This window comes from Argopecten irradians, chromosome 3 (genome assembly GCF_041381155.1).
Source record: "Argopecten irradians isolate NY chromosome 3, Ai_NY, whole genome shotgun sequence".
Classification (NCBI taxonomy): domain Eukaryota; kingdom Metazoa; phylum Mollusca; class Bivalvia; order Pectinida; family Pectinidae; genus Argopecten; species Argopecten irradians.
In genome coordinates this window covers 38210896-38230246 of record NC_091136.1, presented here as the reverse complement: position 1 = coordinate 38230246, position 19351 = coordinate 38210896, and the positions used below count along the sequence as shown (strand labels likewise).

Sequence of the window (19351 nt, the reverse complement as noted above, 5' to 3'; positions counted from 1 at the left end):
CGACTTCATTAAATACAATTATTTGTACGTCCGTGTACTCGACGTCATTAAATACAGTCACTTGTACGTCCGTATATTCGACGTCACAATTTCCAGTCATTTATACATCCGTGAACTCGACGTCACTAAATACAGCCATTTGTACGTCCGTGTACTCGACTTCATTAAACACAATTATTTGTACGTCCGTGTACTCGACGTCATTAAATACTGTCATTTGTACGTCCGTATATTCGACGTCACAATATCCAGTCATTTATACATCCGTGAACTCGACGTCACTTAATACAGCCATTTGTACAAACTACATCCGTGTACTCAACGTCAAAAAATACAGTCATTTATACATCCGTGTACTTTACCTCACTAAATAGTCATTTGTACAAGCTACATCCGTGTACTCGACGTCACTAAATACAGCCATTTGTACGTCAGTGTACTCGACTTCATTAAACACGGCCACATGTGCGTCCATGTAATCGACACAACTAAGAACAGTCATTTATACGTCCGTGCACTTTACGTCACTAAATACAGCCGTTTGTACGTCCGTGTACTCGACGTCACTAAATCCAGCCATATTTTCTGTCATTAAATCCAGTCACGCATACATCCGTGCACTATACGTCACTAAATACAGTCATTTGTAAATCCATGTACGCGACGTCAGTAAATACAGTCATTTATACATCCGAGTACTCGACGTTACTAAATACAGTCATTTACATATCTTAATACTCGACGTCACTAAACACAATCATTTATACGTCCGTGTAGTCGACGTCACTTATCGATGCAATTTAATACAAACAGTACACGTATACGTCCGTGTACTCGACGTCATTAAATACGGCCATATGTGCGTCCGTGTACTCGACACAACTAAAAACAGTCATTTAAACATCCTTGTACTCGACGTCACTAAATAAAGTCACGTATACTTCCATGCTCTCAACGTCACTAAATACAGTCATTTGTACATCCGTGTACTCGACGTCACATAATACAGCCATTTGTACATCCGTGTACTCGACGTCATTAAATACAGTCACGTATACGTCCGTGCACTATACGTCACTAAATAGAGAACATTTATACGCCCATATACACGACGTCACTAAATACAATCATATGTACGTCCGTGCACTCCATGTCTTTAAATAAAGTCATTATTTTACGTCCGTGTACTCAACGTCATTATTAAATACAGTCATAGGTACGTCCGTGTACTCGACGTAATTAAATACAGTCACGTATACGTCCGTGCACGTTACGTCACTAAATACAGAACATCTGTACGTCCGTATACACGACGTTACTAAATACAGTCATATGTACGTCTGTGTAGTCGACGTCTTTAAATACAGTCATTTTTACGTCCGTGTACTCAACGTCAATAAATACAGTTATTTGTACGTCCGTATACTCGACGTTACTAAATACAGTTATAGGTACGTACGTGTCTCGACGTCATTAAATACGGTCATTTATACATCCGTGTACTCTACGTCACCCAATACAGCTTTTGGTACGTCCATGTACTCGACGTCTTTAAATACAGCTATTTGTATTTCCGTGTACTCGACGTCACTAAATACAGCCATTTGTACATCCGTGTACTCGACGTCGTTAAATACAATCATATGTACGTTCGTGTACTGTACTCGACGTCACTGAATACAGTCATTTATACAGAACATTTGTACGTCTGTATACTCGACGTCACAGGTACGTCCGTGAACTCGACGTCACTAAATACGGTCATGTGTGTATATCCGTGCATTTGAAACGTAATACAGGCATGAGTACGTTCGGGCATTTTACGTCCCTAAATACAGTTAAGTGCATATCTATTCACACGACGTCACTAAATACGATCATTTATTGATACAGTCACATGAACATCCGTGCACTCGACGTCACTTCATATCGTCATGTGTCCATCCTCGCACTCGACGTCGCAAAAGGAACATATGACGTCAAAGATAAAAATAAAGAAGCAGTCACATGTATATATATCACATGTTCAATGTATATATTTGTGATTTTATTTGATTGTGAAAATCACAGTAAAAATTCGGTTATATTTACACATTATTTTAACAAATTAGCAGTAAAACGTGCTGTCGGTGTACTTTTGTCAACTATATACTTCACTATATATAATGTTCACTGAATGGAAAGTACGTACATCTGGCAGTAAATTGTGCAGTCACATTATCGACAGCAATCTCTCTGACGATAAAAAATGTGCAGTCACTTGTGAGTGTGTACATCTGCTGCATCTCCACCATGACAACATTAATAGTCTAGTACGATACGTGTTTGGTGTTCATTTGGTACGGACGTTCTTAGTAATTATACTGTACGTTACTGGCACAAGAACGTGTGGATATAGAACACAAATCACCCACAAAGTCATTATCGAACATTGTGAAATGAATCGGAACTGTTACGGTTGCTAAAATACTTTTAATCACTGCCTTATATAATAAGTCAATATTTCCGTATAAGTCTCGCCTGATTGCTTGTCGTGATTTATCGTTTTTCTGTCAATATCTACGTAACGGTATATGCCGCCATGCCCACTTGAACAGTTAAATTTCCCTCCTCTAGAGCAGGCCATGCGTACAAAGTGACGGGTTTAAACCTTGTTTATTACATAATCGTCCTGTTCACTACTTTTGTGAATATATGTGTCACAAATATACTGTATCCGATGGAACACTTTCTGTTGACAGTACCGGTTACAAATTGATTGTGACGTCATAATGTTGACAATAGCGTAATGTCACAAATTAAGAACGAGAAACGAAATCACCACATCTCTTTACATTTATCTGTTATGTGTTTTTAATCGCATAATGATGGTATGTTGAACGCTGCCATGAGACAAATATTACATTTACCTTTACGTTAACATTAGAGTTTGTACAACGGAGTGCTGAAACATTAGAGATCACCTCTGACACTGGTTATTGTGGTCGTTATTCATATTAAATTCTGACACAGTTGTTGTATTTCCTCCAAACAAGGACTGATATATGATATACAATGCTCGTGTTTTTTTTGTTTGTTTGTTTGTTTTTTTTTGTTTTTTTTTTTTAATTTTTAATTTTAATCAAAATTGCCTATTCAAAAATTGTTTAACGACCCAAAACCATGCCAGAGAACTTTTTTTTGCATGTCGGAAGAGAAGTATAGGCCTATATTATATAAAGATTTATTAATGGTCATCTACATGTGCAGTTTAAATAGACAATAGACAATGTTTATTAATTTACAGACAAAACATTTATGATTACATAAAGTAGACATCATACAGGACATCTTTTAAGAAATATTTATTTAATATTATTTTTTGTGTTAATTAGGCATATATATACACGTTTAAGCACAAATTATTGTTCGAATGATGAATATCATTTATGCTCTGTCGGCGGTGGAGCATCTTTAAATATCAATTATGAATAGATATCCTTCAGTTGTTTAAATTCTGTTTTTCTTCTTCAAATTTGATCAATATTCTATAAATGAAAATGTTCGTTGAAAACAACAGTGCTTCCTGTGTGTGAAGAAAAATACAGGCCTGACAAAACGTGGTAACCACGTGCTAATGTTTACTCGATTCATACCTCGCGCCAATTACGGCCAAAGCGAATAATCCGATTGGCTAGCATCAAATGACACCACATGTAAACAAACCGCGGCTGTCGAGCACATGGCTCATGACTAGCGAAGTGATAGGATCGCGTCGGAGAAGACTAGCGTGGATTGACGATTGGAAAGTAGAATTATATACTGCACTCTAGGATTTATTTTCCAAATGGAAAGATGTCAACAATGAAAATGGAGGAAATATGGTGAAAACATCAGATTTGTGTAGTCGGTTTTTGCACAATAGTATCCGCCATAGGTCGTAAATCGGTCATTTGATTGGTCTATTTTTTTCCGCTGAGGTATATATCAATGTGCTTATACAAATATACCATTTACTGTCATAAGTGTGGGTATATATCATCTTAAACAGTTTTTTATAATACGGACATGTGAGCATTAGCTGTTCGGTGAGTTACTTACCCAGGATAATCTCGTTGAACAATGGACTATTTTTCACGCGCAGTAAGAAAAGTCGTGTGCCCGTGTGCAATGCGGTTACTTTGATAGCACTGTAAGCTCATTGACAGTTTACAAGTTCGAGTAGAGGTGTGAAAATGATGCTCTCTTAGTGATGTTTCTGTTTTTTATGTGGACTTAATCAAACGCCATGGATGTTAAAACAAAGGAAACATTATCAGTTTTAACCTTTTTATGTTATGGTAAGTTGCACATTTTAGTTTTTCTTTGTAGATTTGTTTGAAACAAGATAAGACATTGAAGGAGCAAGCACGCATGCATGGGTCTTCGGTCATGTCATCCTAAGCCTACATCGATACCCTGTCTGCCCCTTTAATATGAAGTTTACTTCAATTAAAACGTCATAGGTTTTATGTGTCACAATTCGTGTGGTAGTTTAAACAAATGTTGATAACATATGCAGGTCATTCCCACAATTTTATACCGATAATTACAACCCAAAATAAAATAGGGCTATAGTACATATTGGGTCTAAAAAGTTGGTAAATTAATTATTTTCAAATTGTCATTAAACATAAAAAAGATATTTCCAAGTGAGTTCATTAATTGTATTCTATATTTTGAAATTCTAGTTTCATAAATATAATGTAAAAATAGAATGTTTCAAAACATCAGTATGCAGATTGCTATTTATGTCTTTGAGTACTATAAAAGTATTTTAACATGCGAAGGTCTTGTTATATTTACTCAAATCTGTTGAGTAATTATCATTTAATACGTCTTTGAAGTTTGTTTGCTTTATTTCACTTAGATTAATGCAGTTGGGATACTTTATACCCCAGATAATTCACAGAGTTGTAACTGAAGTATTAATTGGTTCCTACATATGATTACTGTTAATTGTTGAGGTAAAATGACACTTGGTGATTTTATTCAGATGTCTGACCTGTTGTTTGGTGAGGAGATTTAACTGGTAGTAAATAATAAATTCTGAATACATCTGAAATAAAGGTTACAAAGTGGGTGGTTGTAGCTAATCCATAATGCTAAAGCTGATAATGTGAGGTAGGAAAATTGATACGGGATATGTGAATTTTATGAGTTTTAAATCTTTATTACAGGTTTTGCCCAAGTCATTCAATATAGGAGTTTTATAGCTTGTGCCATTCTCTTTATGTTCGAGAGAAACTCTAGAAACATGTATTGTATTTTTATATAGAGAAATTTAAAATTGATCTTCAAAATAACTCTGGGACCTACACCTTTAAAGTACATCTATTTTGCTCTGTTGTCTGAAACAAATGTATAGATCTTGTGTTTGCACAACCACAGACACATTTATGGCATAATGTGTGACTTGTCATAGGCGCAAAACAAAAATTGAGGTAATAAATAGAAGCCAAAGGGATTTTTCATTCATTTTTTGTCTACTTGGTTTACGTTGTTGCTGATCCATTGATAAAACTTTTGTATGTTGACTGTGTTTGGGTGTGGAAGACACAGATTAGTGGATTACAGACACAAAGTTTTACATGGTAAATAAAATCTATAGATGTAGGGGGAATACATTTTTGTTGAAGCATAAAGTGAGGTAATATCAATGGGAGATGGGTCGGAATTTATAGAGGAAGGGTGAAAGATTCAGGAGTCTGATAAACTCCATTATAATTAACAAATCAGTGTAGCCACTATTTGTTTTGGCCAGTTTAACAGTTGGAGTCCAGGAAGGGCCATGCTGTTATCTATCAGTCAATGTATTGAATTTCACTTTTAAGATACTGGGCATAATTGAGCAGGCATGTACAGGGTAGATTATATAGTACTGACTGGTTTACAACCATAGTAAAAGTACTCTGACTTATAAACTGACGGGGAAAAAAGCTTTGTCTCATTTCTTTATTACACCTGTACATTAGAACCATTTACAGTAACTGTACATTATATCATTATCATATGTTATAAAACAAAGGATAAAACAAATACCAGAAATTAAATCATATGTTATAAAACAACGGATAGAACAAATACCAGAAATTAAGCATGAACAAGTTGATGTAGTTGCAACTTTGATAAATTTATAGGTTTTACTTAGTAAGTTAACATGATTCATTGGTAAAAATAGATCTATAAGATCGATCACAATCATTAAATTTAAGGTGTTCAATGTAATGTAACTTTTTCTTGTGTAAAATGCATTCCATATTACAGTATATATGTATAGAGATAGTTCTGTTACTTTTATTGCAAATGTCGAACTATGATGAGAATAAGTTGCCTCCCCAACTTACTCGACAGTACACCCCCAATCCCATTAATACGAATGTATATGACTAAATGCCTCTAGCTATGTATCTACATGATATTTATATTCGTACCAGATGTCTATAGGCATATACATGTTTGTAACAGTGATTCTTCAAATTTTGGGAGAAAAGCACATCTTGAATTTGTAATCGAGGCCATGTGTAATACATCGCTGCATATCTTCATTGTTTCGCCTTTTTAAATAATTTGAAATGTGCATGTAATATTTAATTATTTTGCAAATAGAAGTGTACTCTGAAAATGTAATTAACAAAATTAGCTGAAACAATTGTATGTACTTTTTAAATGAAACCTTGTGTGTTCTGATTACACTAATTAGAAGTGCATGGATAAAATGTAGGAGATTTTTTTTTAGAGAAATGTGGTCTTTTATTTTTGTCTTCAGTGACTGAAGTTAATTTATAAAGCTCAAAAATTTCAAAGGACATGAATTTATTAAACTCAAGAAATTTCTGAGGACATGACCCTTCCATTGATGTTTTGGAATTCCAATTTGCTCAAGGATTAAAACAGGTTTTGGTTTATATAACTAGATTATGTATTCTCATTCTCCCAAGTGTCAACCCTATTTGTTTACATGTGATAAGCAGGAAGCAATTAGCACCATAGTATTTTATGAGGTATGATAATCTGAGTTAAAGCTGGCATAGAAAGTACAATGCATTTTCACCTATAAAGATTACCTGGGGAGATAATGTCCGATGTACATATATAGGTGCATACCTGGAGGTCAGCACAGATGGACATTTGACCATACAAATAGACTTTGTCACTCTACATGACTGATGCTTGTACTGATATAATCACACACTGCTATAGGAAAGGACTAAAGCTGGTAGCTATAACTACTGGTCCTATTGGTGTCCTGGGCAGGTGTCACCTCGAATGTTTGACAATGCCTTAATGAGATGTCCAGGTGGAAACTCAAGTCAGGGCTCTGCAGGACAACTTTCTTTGGTGTTTAACTGTGGGCAGGGGTACCGGTGTTGGGGCACACTTCACTTGTCAGAGATTACAGTGACCAGATCTAGAGTAGTGTTTAGTAGAAACACTCAAAGGGCTGGGTTTCTATCCCATTCTTATCCTTATTTACATAAACAAACTCTTTTGTTGGGGATGTCGAGTAAAAACATTTACAAACTTCTAAACATGTCCGAGACCATTATGCAACAATTAAGTAGTACTGTTACTGTAGGTTATCATACCAGTAAGCTGATTATGAAAGTATATAGATGTACAAAGTAAACAGAAGTGAAACAGTAGACTTTGTAATTAACTCGGGTGTAAGTCGGTGAGCATAACACGAATGGCAATAGAATTTATAATATAATAAGTGGAAGTTGGCAAATGTACATGGTAGTTAGTATTTATAGGTATATTGTTGGTACCGATGTATATATGTGCTTATCTATCTTAGGGAGACAAGAGCTGTATTGTACAATTACAGAGCTGGGAATCCTTCAATTCATCCTTAACAAACCTGATAAAAATAATGAAATATTAATCTTATCCAGAAATATTTGGAAAAATGACAACTTTGGTACATGTACTGATAGCCCTGTGCTTGATTGAGATATTATGTAAAACTCTAAAACCTTTAGTTATAAGGATATGGATAGGTTAAACTGGACAGAATTATAAAACAAAACAAATATTTAAATAGAATGATAAAAAATTGCTTACTAGGCATTTAGTGAATGGTGTTCTAGATATATGGTGCTTGAATGGAATTGCATGTTTATGTCAGTGCAAAAAATAGTTGGCACTATAAATGAACAATGAATTATGCGAAACTTTAAGAATGAAGGCACAATGTAAATTCAATTTGTACATCATAATACTGTGAAAATGTGCAGATAGAATTTGTTTGGCTCATCAACTGAATGTCTGAGGTAAAAGTATCTCACTCCCCCAAATTTTCCGCCATCACACCTGGCTGTGAATGACCAGTAGGGGCTTGGTTCACAGAGGAAATCTCATGTCTTGCAGTGTGCATCCTTGCTCTGAGACGATTAAATCAGTTTTAATGAAGCATGTGCTAGCTTTATTGTGTTCAGTCGCCCTGCACAATGCACTGCAATCACTTCCGAGGTGTGTTTTAGATTGCTGAATTGACAACATGTTGCTGTAGCTGCGGAAGTAGAGGTTTATCTCAATTGTCATGTAACCTGGTCAGACTTCTAGGGGAAGCAGACGTCAAAAAATTGTCTGGTCCACCGACAACCAATTCATGTTTCCTCATAAGACTTTTGACATAACACATCAAATATATGTTCTGACAAAGATTAGGTTACCATAGAAACTATTGCTACATCATGATCAGTAAACTGGCCACCAAAGCACTAGTTCATCATAAGAGTTATAACTAATACTTGGTTTTCAACTTTGTATTATACCTAGATATACCTTCTGTTAAAGTGCTAGTTAGTTGTTAAAGTTTTGTTGGAGGTGATCAAGTGAGAGTATGTGTAAATATCCTTGTGGTGCTGGAGAAATTATCTTTGAGAATGGACAATGCATTTTGATAAATTGTTAGTCTTCCAACTGCTATTACAAATGTACTCTTCCTATCTAGTTAAAGTGAGCTTTTCCTTGACAGCAGTCTTTCAATTGTTCCCCAGATTTTACTATAATGTAATCACTAAAAACAAACAACTGTCAAATTAAGTAAATTAAGCAAGCTTTGTTCCATGCACACTCATAATTAGTTTACATGTAAGAACCAATTTTCATTCTGTATTTTGAAACAGAAAACCTGTAAGTACTTGCATTGTAGCATATATATATAGACGATAGCATGAATTAGAGAATAAGGGGCTGACTGTGTGTCTGTTTAACGTGCTGGAGGTAAATTAGATGTTAATGACGAGGAGTTTACTGATGAAAGTGTGCTGATGTTCTCCTCAATGTGTTCGTCTATGATCTGAAGCAAGGTTTAAGTAGGAAGAAGGACAGTTACATGCAGATAATTGTACAATTTTGTGTAGTTGTATAGAGACCTCGCCATTATCAGTGTTACAAGGACTGCCAGCTGAATGTGTCGTCTAGTGACACTTTGCACAGTAATGTGCGATAATTAGCATGTTTTCTTATTCACTATCTGCAACATTCATTAAGAATAATGTTATTTCTACTAGCTGTGGAAATGGCAGAAAAATAGATGTCTGTATAAAATATTAAGACAGATACTTTTCACAGAGCTAAAGTATTTTGCTGATGTCCCTATGGCCACCATAAATGTTACCCATGTCTGTTCTATCTTATCCCATTAATTGATATAATAATGATTTTAATGTTGTTTGTTGTTTAATATCAAAATAAAAAAGATTAGCTTTCCTTCCACATTGCTTGATTCATAGGCTGATTGAAGAATGTATTTTGGAATCTCCAACTTATGCACAAAACTTCATTATTTTCGTTCCGTTTTATTTTTAATATCTTTTGACATTGGTAGTGATGATAAGTTTTGATAAAGTTACGATCGACTGCTCCTGTGGTTATTACAAAAACTGGTTATTCCCAATATGATGTTTCTGCTTCAGAGATAATGACCAACTATACAGGATATCATTTCTATTTCCCGTCCTGAAAGTAGAAATTACAGATTCATGATAATTCTTAGAACCAATATGTTTTTGTGGTTACAAATGCACGTCAAGAAAATCTGTTATTCGTCATCATCTTTCATGTAAACAAGCCGTTCGTGTTGGAGGGCCACATTTTTTTTCATTGGAAAGAACAAAAGAGGTTGTAAAGCACATGCATAGTTATATGATAATTATTATTCGTGAAGGGTTTACGTGCAAGTGTGGTAAAATTTGATAGGGAAAAATTGATTTGAGTAGAAATACAATATCCTTCCATGCAGGTTTGAAATTGAACTTTTATTAGTTTGTATTGGTATCTTGATAGCAGGCATTTCCTTTGTCTCCTCGAATAGATAAATATTTAAATGACAGGTCTTCATATCTGTGGTAAATATCTTTAGCATTATCAACTGATAATACGACAGATCACTGCACATTATAGGTGAATGAATGAAGCATACATAAAAATAGTTTCACCAGGTGCAAGATATATAAATAAACAAAATAAAATTTTAGTGCTTTTCTTGTAGATAATATTAAAACTTAATATAAAAATTATATTTATATGTAAGAATATTCAGAGTTAAATATGAATGTAAACCTTTAAGTTTGTGTCACAGACATGCAGAAATAAACTCTTAACCAATTTTTGTTAAAAATTCAATTAAAAATCTAATTCAAAACATATTGATATCAAACTTTCCATAAAAAGTAAAATTTTCAGAAAGTTAATTAAAGCTTTATTATTTTGGTCTTTACCTCATGTATTATAAATATACCATAGTATATATCAGTTTAATGGTTATAGCAAGTTTGATATAAGGGTGCACATGAGACAATCAACAGTAGTTGATAACTTTTAATCAAGGGGAGGCAATCAAAAGTAATTGTTAAGTTTCAAGCAAGGGGGAGACAATCAACAGTAGTTGATAAGTTTTAAGCAAGGGGGAGACAATCAACAGTAGTTGATAACTTTTAATCAAGGGGGAGACAATCAACAGTAGTTGATAAGTTTTAAGCAAGGGGGAGATAATCAACAGTAGTTGATAACTTTTAATCAAGGGGGAGACAATCAACAGTAGTTGATAAGTTTTAAGCAAGGGGGAGACAATCAACAGTACAAGGGGAACACAGTATTGATAACTTTTAATCAAGGGGGAGATAATCAACAGTAGTTGATAACTTTTAATCAAGGGGAGACAATCAACAGTAGTTGATAAGTTTTAATCAAGGGGGAGATAATAATCATATTAGTTTGATTATGTTAAAAAGGGGGAGAAAATTAGTAGTAGATAGATGGCACATTTAAAACAAGGGGGAGACAATCTGTTATAGTTACATGTTTGTATTTGCATGTTTTGATCAAAGGTATATAATCTAAATCTAATTTAAAATCAGCAGAAAATAACTAGTTTTAAAATACAGTCAACCAATTCTTTATAGAACCTTTAAAATGGACTGGTCTAAAAACAAGCTAGATACTAAATAACTCTGTATTTCCTGATGGAAGCAAAATAGACTTGCAAAGTAAAATGTCCTGATAAGGTTTCTTTATAGACTAGGTTACAGCAACCCCCTCAGGCCTCAGGGAATTAAAGGGAGATAACTAGCCATCATTGCTTGAGTTGATCCAAATCTTCTATGCCAGATATATAAATGCATAGCTCCCAAGGGGTCTCTTGGAAAGAGAAATGCCCAAACTTTCCAGAAGGATGAAACATGTGGATTTTATTGGCTCCAGTGTAAAATCCCAAGGGATTAATTATACCCATGAAGGGATATAATTCCCTTGGGATTGTTGACCTTGACCTCTGTGATCTGGATTGAATTATCAAATGACTGCTACAGAAGCCACTGCCAGAAAATCTGGTCCAGTCTGGGAGGAATATTTGGTCTAGACTTACAGGTATCAACTATGTAGCCACTTAACTTTACTATATTACTTTTGTTTTATTCATGCTTAAAAGGGGTATATTGGATTTTACCTTTTGTGATTTTTTACTCTGACCTTGTAATTCTATTTGGTCATGTTTATCTGTGTTTGATGACACCTGATTTTCACTAATTGGTCCGGTCGACTTGTATGTTATGGTTTTTATCACTATTAGTATACACATATAGATATATATACTTTTTTGAACTCTTGTTTTCCCTGTCCTAAGTAATTTCATGTTGGACTTGTAGTACATTAATGTCTTGCTGAGCTTTCAAATTTTCCTACTCTGTCCCCAAGAGATAGGCATATAACCATTAGCAGGCTGTTGATCTTATGTCAAGCATGGTCAACTATTGTATAAAGCTTCCTCCGTGAAACAGGAAAGGCTCAAAAAGATGAATTAAAAAAAAAAGATGTACACTTATACAAAGCCATATTTTTACGTGTTTCATATATAATTTTCATTCAAAACCTTCAAAATGTGGATTTGGAGCAGACATTTGGAGAGTTTTGGTTCAGGTTGATTTCTAAGATCATACCAGACGGATGTGTCCTCTACTGTGCATGTCTTTGTCACATCAATATTTTATGCAATCATTTCACTGGCTTTGACTAATTTCATTGTGTGAGATAAAACAAAACATTTGGTACAAATGTATATGCACTTTGGATTGACTTTGTGTCTATTTTCTTCATATTTGTCACTCACTAAAAAAACGAACATTATAGTTATATCTTGTTTTTACCTGGTGGTGTATAATTAGATTTCATATATCAAGAAAACTAGTTTCAGAACCGTTTTCTTAAAGTTAAACTTGTCAGGACAGTAACTTTTCTATGAATATTTATTGTATTTAACCAATAATGATCACCAATATGGTGCTGCACAGTACCAGGGTAGAGTGAATCAAGAGAAACTACATGCCTAGGAAAATCAGGGTGGGTCAAGGGGGTGGGGGGATTTGAGGTTGAGCTACAAGAATGTTGCTCATTGATATCAGTGCTTGGGTGCTTTGTAAAAAAAAAAAAAAAAAACAGCAACAAGTCTATCATATCTAAATGTATCTTATTTCCGTGAATTTTAAAAGTAATTAATTGAGAATTCTTTTGATTACAAGACATATTTGTATGGGAGCTAAATTTAGCCGTACCTGTTGTGTGTAATTATTGCAGGTGTGACATTTATATAAACTGACATCATTCCATGTAGCGGTGAACTTAAATACATCAATTTATAAAAAGTCCATCTTCAAAATACAGAAAAATAAGCTCTGAATAATTACAACTATTACAAACATACAGGGCGCTTCAGGTAACATTATGCCGAGTTTCATTCCCAAGTGCATTTCTTTTGAAACCTATCAGATTTTACATTTGTATAGTTATTATTAGAGAAACGCAAGTTAACACCTTTCCATGTATGTGAATCTTTTTCCAATTTGTCAATATCATCGGCGGCTTTTCATATGTAAATGAAGGTTTTGTAAATTCAAGCGTAGTTGTATAGATTTACAGCCATTTTATCAAGATTGATGGAAAGAAATCAAATGTTCACTGGTACAGGTAATAATATTACATTATCTGATGGAAAAAAAAAGCTGCTCATGTGTAATGTTTCTCACACAGGATAGCTGAGGTACAAATGGTAGGATTTATAGAGCATATACTGTTACAGATAGACAATTAGAGTTTGAAGTTAGATTAATCTTGTTGATATTTTCATGCTTACTTTAGTACAGTTGCCTAATTCAAATTTTAAAAGGCGAAAGATGTGTCTGAGATGTTATTTATAGTATGATTTTGTTTCAGTTGTAGAAATTTTGAAGTAAACTGTACATGTAATTTCAATTCTTTGCTTAATTTTGAACTCGTTGATTATGACCGTTTCATTGTTCAGATGTGGAACAGTTTTAAAGGGATTGTAGAGTATTTTGAAGGTAAAGTTAAGGTAGTTTTCAGGGTCAGTAGTGACTAGTCTATAAACAAGGTTGGGCAGCTCTTTAGTCAAGTCAATCATTATCTCATACTAGGATTGATTTACACCCTACCTCACAATACAGAAGTCAGCCATGCCGAATTGAACCTGAGATAAGTTTAGCTTTGTAAACAAGAAAATTAATTACATTAGCCGTGGCCCTTTAAAACTTTGTAAGTGTTTATTTATCCAGTCAGGTAGGTAGTTGGTATTCAAACACTACATGTCGAGTTCAAGAATACGTTTGTTGTGAGTTTTATTGACATACTGAAGTATTTTCAGTATTGACACGTAAAAGTTTTCTTATGGGCTAATTTGCTTTCTCCGATAGATTTTAAGCGCTGTACAGAATGCATGAATACCTGGCTGTTGACATTATGTTTTTTAGCAAGAATTTTGTACTGACTTGGCCTCTCCGCCATTGACTGTTTCGGTTGAGACATGTGTTGGGGTGGAACTTGGGACAAAAGAAGGTATAAAGGGCCCGCATGCTCAACCATTGACAGAAGATCTTGTGACTCTCAAATACACACTTCACTTGTTACATAATGATGGGGTCATACAATTTAAGGAATCATAGCTATTAAGATTTAAATACTGTTTACTGCTGTCATAACTGGCCCATTCTTGCCGATAATTATTTGAGAAATTTAATTGAAATTATATAACTCCATGGAATAGAAATTTTTATATGGGGTAAAAAGCCTACAAGCTGCTCTCTCTAGTGGGAGGGGTTGGTTTTGTGATAAATGATAATTTGTCGGTGCATTATTGGGACAGCACAGACGACAACATTCTAAGGTATTCTGGGGTGCTATATTCAATTAGAAATCATTATTAGTTGCAAATTGGTTAATTTACCATAGTGGTTATATGGTATATAACTTTATTATCAGAGAAAACTGAAGTCATATATAACATCATTGACCAACCATTAATTATGATAGGTGACGTTGTTGATTTCCTGTTTTTGTAAAGGGAGGAGTTGTTTGTGCTGTATGTGAACTACTGTATTCCACACAATAAATACTCCCCAAGCACTTCCTTGACCCTCATTTTCATATAATGCCGTTTATAATGTCTCTGTTTTGATACACAAGCAAAGATCTTTTTAGACAAGTTGTTGTATGCCTCTGCTATGAAATTGGGGTTTCAGGGGTTGGGGTAAGGCGTCACACGGATATCCATATATGTGCATATACAGGAAATTAGGGTTTTTTGGAAGTATGTTCACGAGCGCTAAATGTCAGACATAATTTCTTTTTTTTGATTGGTCATTTCAAAGACAAAAATCTTGTGAGTACACAGAACAATGTATGCTTACATATACCCACAGAATGTAATATGGCTCAGCCACTTGGCAAATTTTACGTCTTTAATTTAGGAGCTTGATGTACTTGAGTCATGTTATTATATGCCATCACAATAATTTCATAAGACCACCATTCTTAACCTAATAATATGCAGCTAAATCATAAACGATCAATACATTTTAATTAATTGAATGAATTTCTATTTCTTTGATGGAGGATTTTTTTAACGAGCTTAATCAGCAGCATCTGATTTCAGACTTGATGTTTTATTCAATATTTCGTCCCCAAGGTATAATTGCATGTTATAATGTAGCACTAGAGTGAGTTAGTGAATGTCAGACCTGATCACTACAAAGTGGCCACATACAAGCTGGGGCATTTAATGCATGTTCCTGCTCATCCTTGCTGGGCATGTCAGGTCAATCAGGTGGGAGCTACTCAAACTAGTCTGAAAAGTGTAGGATACCATACAGTAGACATGGAAAGTCACTATGAATGGTAACACATTGTACATATAAAATCACTATGAATGGTCACACATTGTACATATAAAGTTTGTTATCAGAAGGAGGGTACTTGTTTTCACATTATGGAATGTACCTTTTACAGAAATACAATTTTCGTTTGTTTAATTTTTCAATTTAGACTTAAACTAAAATAGTAGATGACTTTAGTACTTGGCATAACTTTGATATTCAGTGTTTATCATGTAACTTGTACATGTATTATATAAAAGACTGGTAAATTTTATTTTGGATAGTAGTATTCATTTTCATACAAAGACATTAGATATTTATTCGATAATGCCATATTTTCATTATGAGGCCATATGAGGAATATTATTCATAAGGTTAGGTATGATTATATCGTTTGTATTTTATTCATTTTTCGATACATGTACATATAAACATTGAATATTCTGTATTAGAAAACCAGCTCAAAACTTATATAATCCATAGTGTTGCAATGGTTGCAGGGTACTGGTATAAACCACTCCACTCCCCACTAATATCTTTCTCCTCCCCCCCTATCTCTTTCCTCATTGGTCAGCCACAACATATGTTTATAGATATCTCTCATCCTACCAGTAATTACAGATCACCTGTTTCTACACTGAACTCCTCCTGTACTTTTGTATGTTAGCCCTGTACTCCTTGAGAAATCCCTGCTCATCAGAGTACTATTATTGATGTACAGATCAAGAAATCAAAATTGAGGATTTGTACTTGTAAAGATTTAACTACTAGCAGTATTGTTATAGCTAGAAAGAAAATTCCATTAAGGATATAACTTGTTATTTTTTGGCCCTTTTGAAAGTGATGAGTGGAGTTTTATTATTGTCGTAAAGTTTTGTTTTTGTAACGTGTTGATGATTCATGGACTTTTAGATTAATCCCAGTAACGTTATCCCTTGGTCTATGTATTTTTGTGGCTTGTATCTTTTTATTGACAAACAAGAACAGAATCTGTCCTCACTACAACCAATGACTAGATACAAAGTTAATAAAACCTTGTATTCTGGTTCACCTTTACGACTAGATAATTTGGATCACGTTCCACTTAAATTAAGTTGATTAACAGAGTTTATTACTAGGCTTTATTACTGTGGACATGAACAGCCTATTCCGTTAAGAGTGTAATCCAAACCCAACTTGAATGCATTTGTTGATGTCATCATTAGCGACAGAATTACTGTTGTAGCTCCCCTTTAACCATTCCAACAATGGTATGGAGCAGGTTATGGTTTTACCTGCTGAATTATCCAAGTTTGATGAATTCTGTACACACAACATCAGCAGTTTCCGAGGAACATGAGATTGATGAATTTAATACAACTTGTGCTGTGATTAATAGGCTAGTGTCTGATCGTAAAGTTGTACAGGCATATGGGGATCAGGAATTAAAGGACACAGATTTAAATTACTACAAAATTTGTTGTGAGATATCAACTAATTTAGAAATTTAATGAAAGAAGTCATTTATATAGGCTTTGCTTGTGTTTGGTCCTTTTTGGCTTATATGTTAATAATATTTGTTGAAATGAAAAAATTAACAATTTATTTCTGACCAATCCAGGGGGACAACTAACTGCAATATAATCTCCACGGAATTCTTACAGCACTATCATCATTTAATAAAACTAAATTTAGTTTGAAGTTCTGCAATTGGAAGAGTAAAAAATGTCCAGTACAATAGGTTTTAGTATGGATAAAAGGAAAATACTGTAATGTGAAACAGTGAATTCCTTAGCAACAGTTGGTTATACATTCTTATTTTTTTGCATATTCCTAATGAAGAGTACACTTTCATTTCGATAAGATATATCCCCAATTGTCTGTATTGGACTGTCCTAACTAGTGATCATTGCTGGTTCCATTTTAACTGAAACAGGGTAGCAGGCATAGGATACTGTCAATCCTAAGACTTTATTTACTGACACAATACCATTTAAATGTTTGTCGTATTTGTGACAAAGGTATAATTAAATGCCTTAATTTCTACTGTTGGTATCTTTTCTGTTGGTATTTCTTTACACAGATAAAAAGTATTTGAATTGTGAGGGAGACTTGTCAAGGTATGCATGCATAAATTACCTAAGTGTATGTCTGATCAGATAAGATGATGCGAGATGTATTTATATTTTTTATAGATTGAATGCATTGCCTGAGATATGTTGGGATTTGAGTAGCACCAAATATATCAGGCTTCCAAACAATAAAATGGCAAAATTTGGAATTTAGAGCCAACAAAATCTTATTTTACCTGTTGTAGTTATCGCTTGTAAATAAAATACACTGAACAGTTTTATTATGCCTCTCATTTCTTTAGCCCTTTCAAACCATTTCTCCATTTTGCATTGCAAATGATGATGATATTGTCACAGATTGACAATGCATTTATCAAAAGACACCTCTATCTAATCTAAACACTTTTCATAATGGCATTCAGGCTATCGTGACCCGAGTTCATGAATAATTCATGATAATTTGAGCTGTTACAAGTAGAGGTCATACCCCCTTTTCTGTGAAGCCATCGTGTCTATCTTGGTGTAGATCTTGGAGCAGAGAAACACTTTCCACCTGGGTCATTAGCATGTCGTCATAGAAACCAACATCATAAATTTTTTTAAGGAGCTTACTTTATATACATATACAGGCCTCATGCAACATATATGTTGAATCTTTTGTTATTTGATTGATAATCCGACCAAAAACGATATCAGTGAGTCAAACAATACTGATTGATTATTGCAGTGCTGGTTTTGAAAATTGTGTATGTCATCATGACATCACAAGAATCATTATTGCTTCCAGGATTAGGAAATGTGAGAAAATCTATATATAGCTAGAACTATATTACAGCATTATCTAGGGTATTCAATTAGGGTCACTCTTCCAATGCCTCATAAAACATAAGAAACAAGCAGCTTGACTTTGGTTGAGATGTGAATCTTTGGGATGGGGACAGTCTGGACACAATTTACAATATGTTTACCTTAAAAGTGAGGAAAACCTGAGCAATGTATAGTTCATAAACTACAAAATCACCCAGATTTGAAATTCATTCACAAATTATGTTAATGTAGTATATATGTTAATATCCCCCTTTTCCACTTGGATACCCATGGATGCTGGCCTTTTGTAGATGTGTAGAGATTTCTGTTGTGTAACGTTATCTGTATCTAACATTGTTTACTTTTTATACACTGGAGAGAAAATACTGGGTAATCTCTTCTGTGAATTTTTCCTTAAATCCAATGCTTTTCTTAGCTGTCCTTCTAATATATACAAAACTTTTCTGTTTCTCCAATCATTTGTCAAAATTTTGTCTATAAATCTATAGTGGATATTGGGCTTCAGATTAATATAAATTCCAAATTTAGCCAAAACCACTCAAAATTGTCATTTATTTATCTACCTAATATTCATTCATTAATTATCTTTCCAATTAAAGGTAAAATAATCTTTTATCCAATTATAAATCTTTGATTAAATTTCTGAATGTGTTGAGAACCCATAGTTTAGTTGACCTTTTGTTTTATGAAATATAGATGTAAATGTGTAGAAGATGTGGCTTTGATCTCGGCATGTGTCCTGTATGTTCACAATAGTTACATTCACATAATACCTAATACATG

At 34.0% G+C, this 19351-nt stretch overlaps 1 protein-coding gene across 2 annotated transcripts in view; it reads left to right on the top strand.

Annotated features, from left to right (window-relative positions):
* Window positions 1–3762: 3762 nt before the first annotated feature.
* The window catches only part of LOC138318487 (inactive tyrosine-protein kinase 7-like), a 125239-nt gene continuing 109650 nt past the window's right edge, over window positions 3763–19351 (top strand). Inside the window, exon 1 of one of the 2 annotated variants that reach the window (XM_069260893.1) lies at window positions 3763–4319. In XM_069260893.1, the coding sequence (XP_069116994.1) occupies window positions 4268–4319 (52 nt within the window). In that variant the 5' untranslated portion in view covers window positions 3763–4267. The remainder of the gene's footprint in view (window positions 4320–19351) is intronic. The other variant, XM_069260892.1, reaches the window with a different exon arrangement.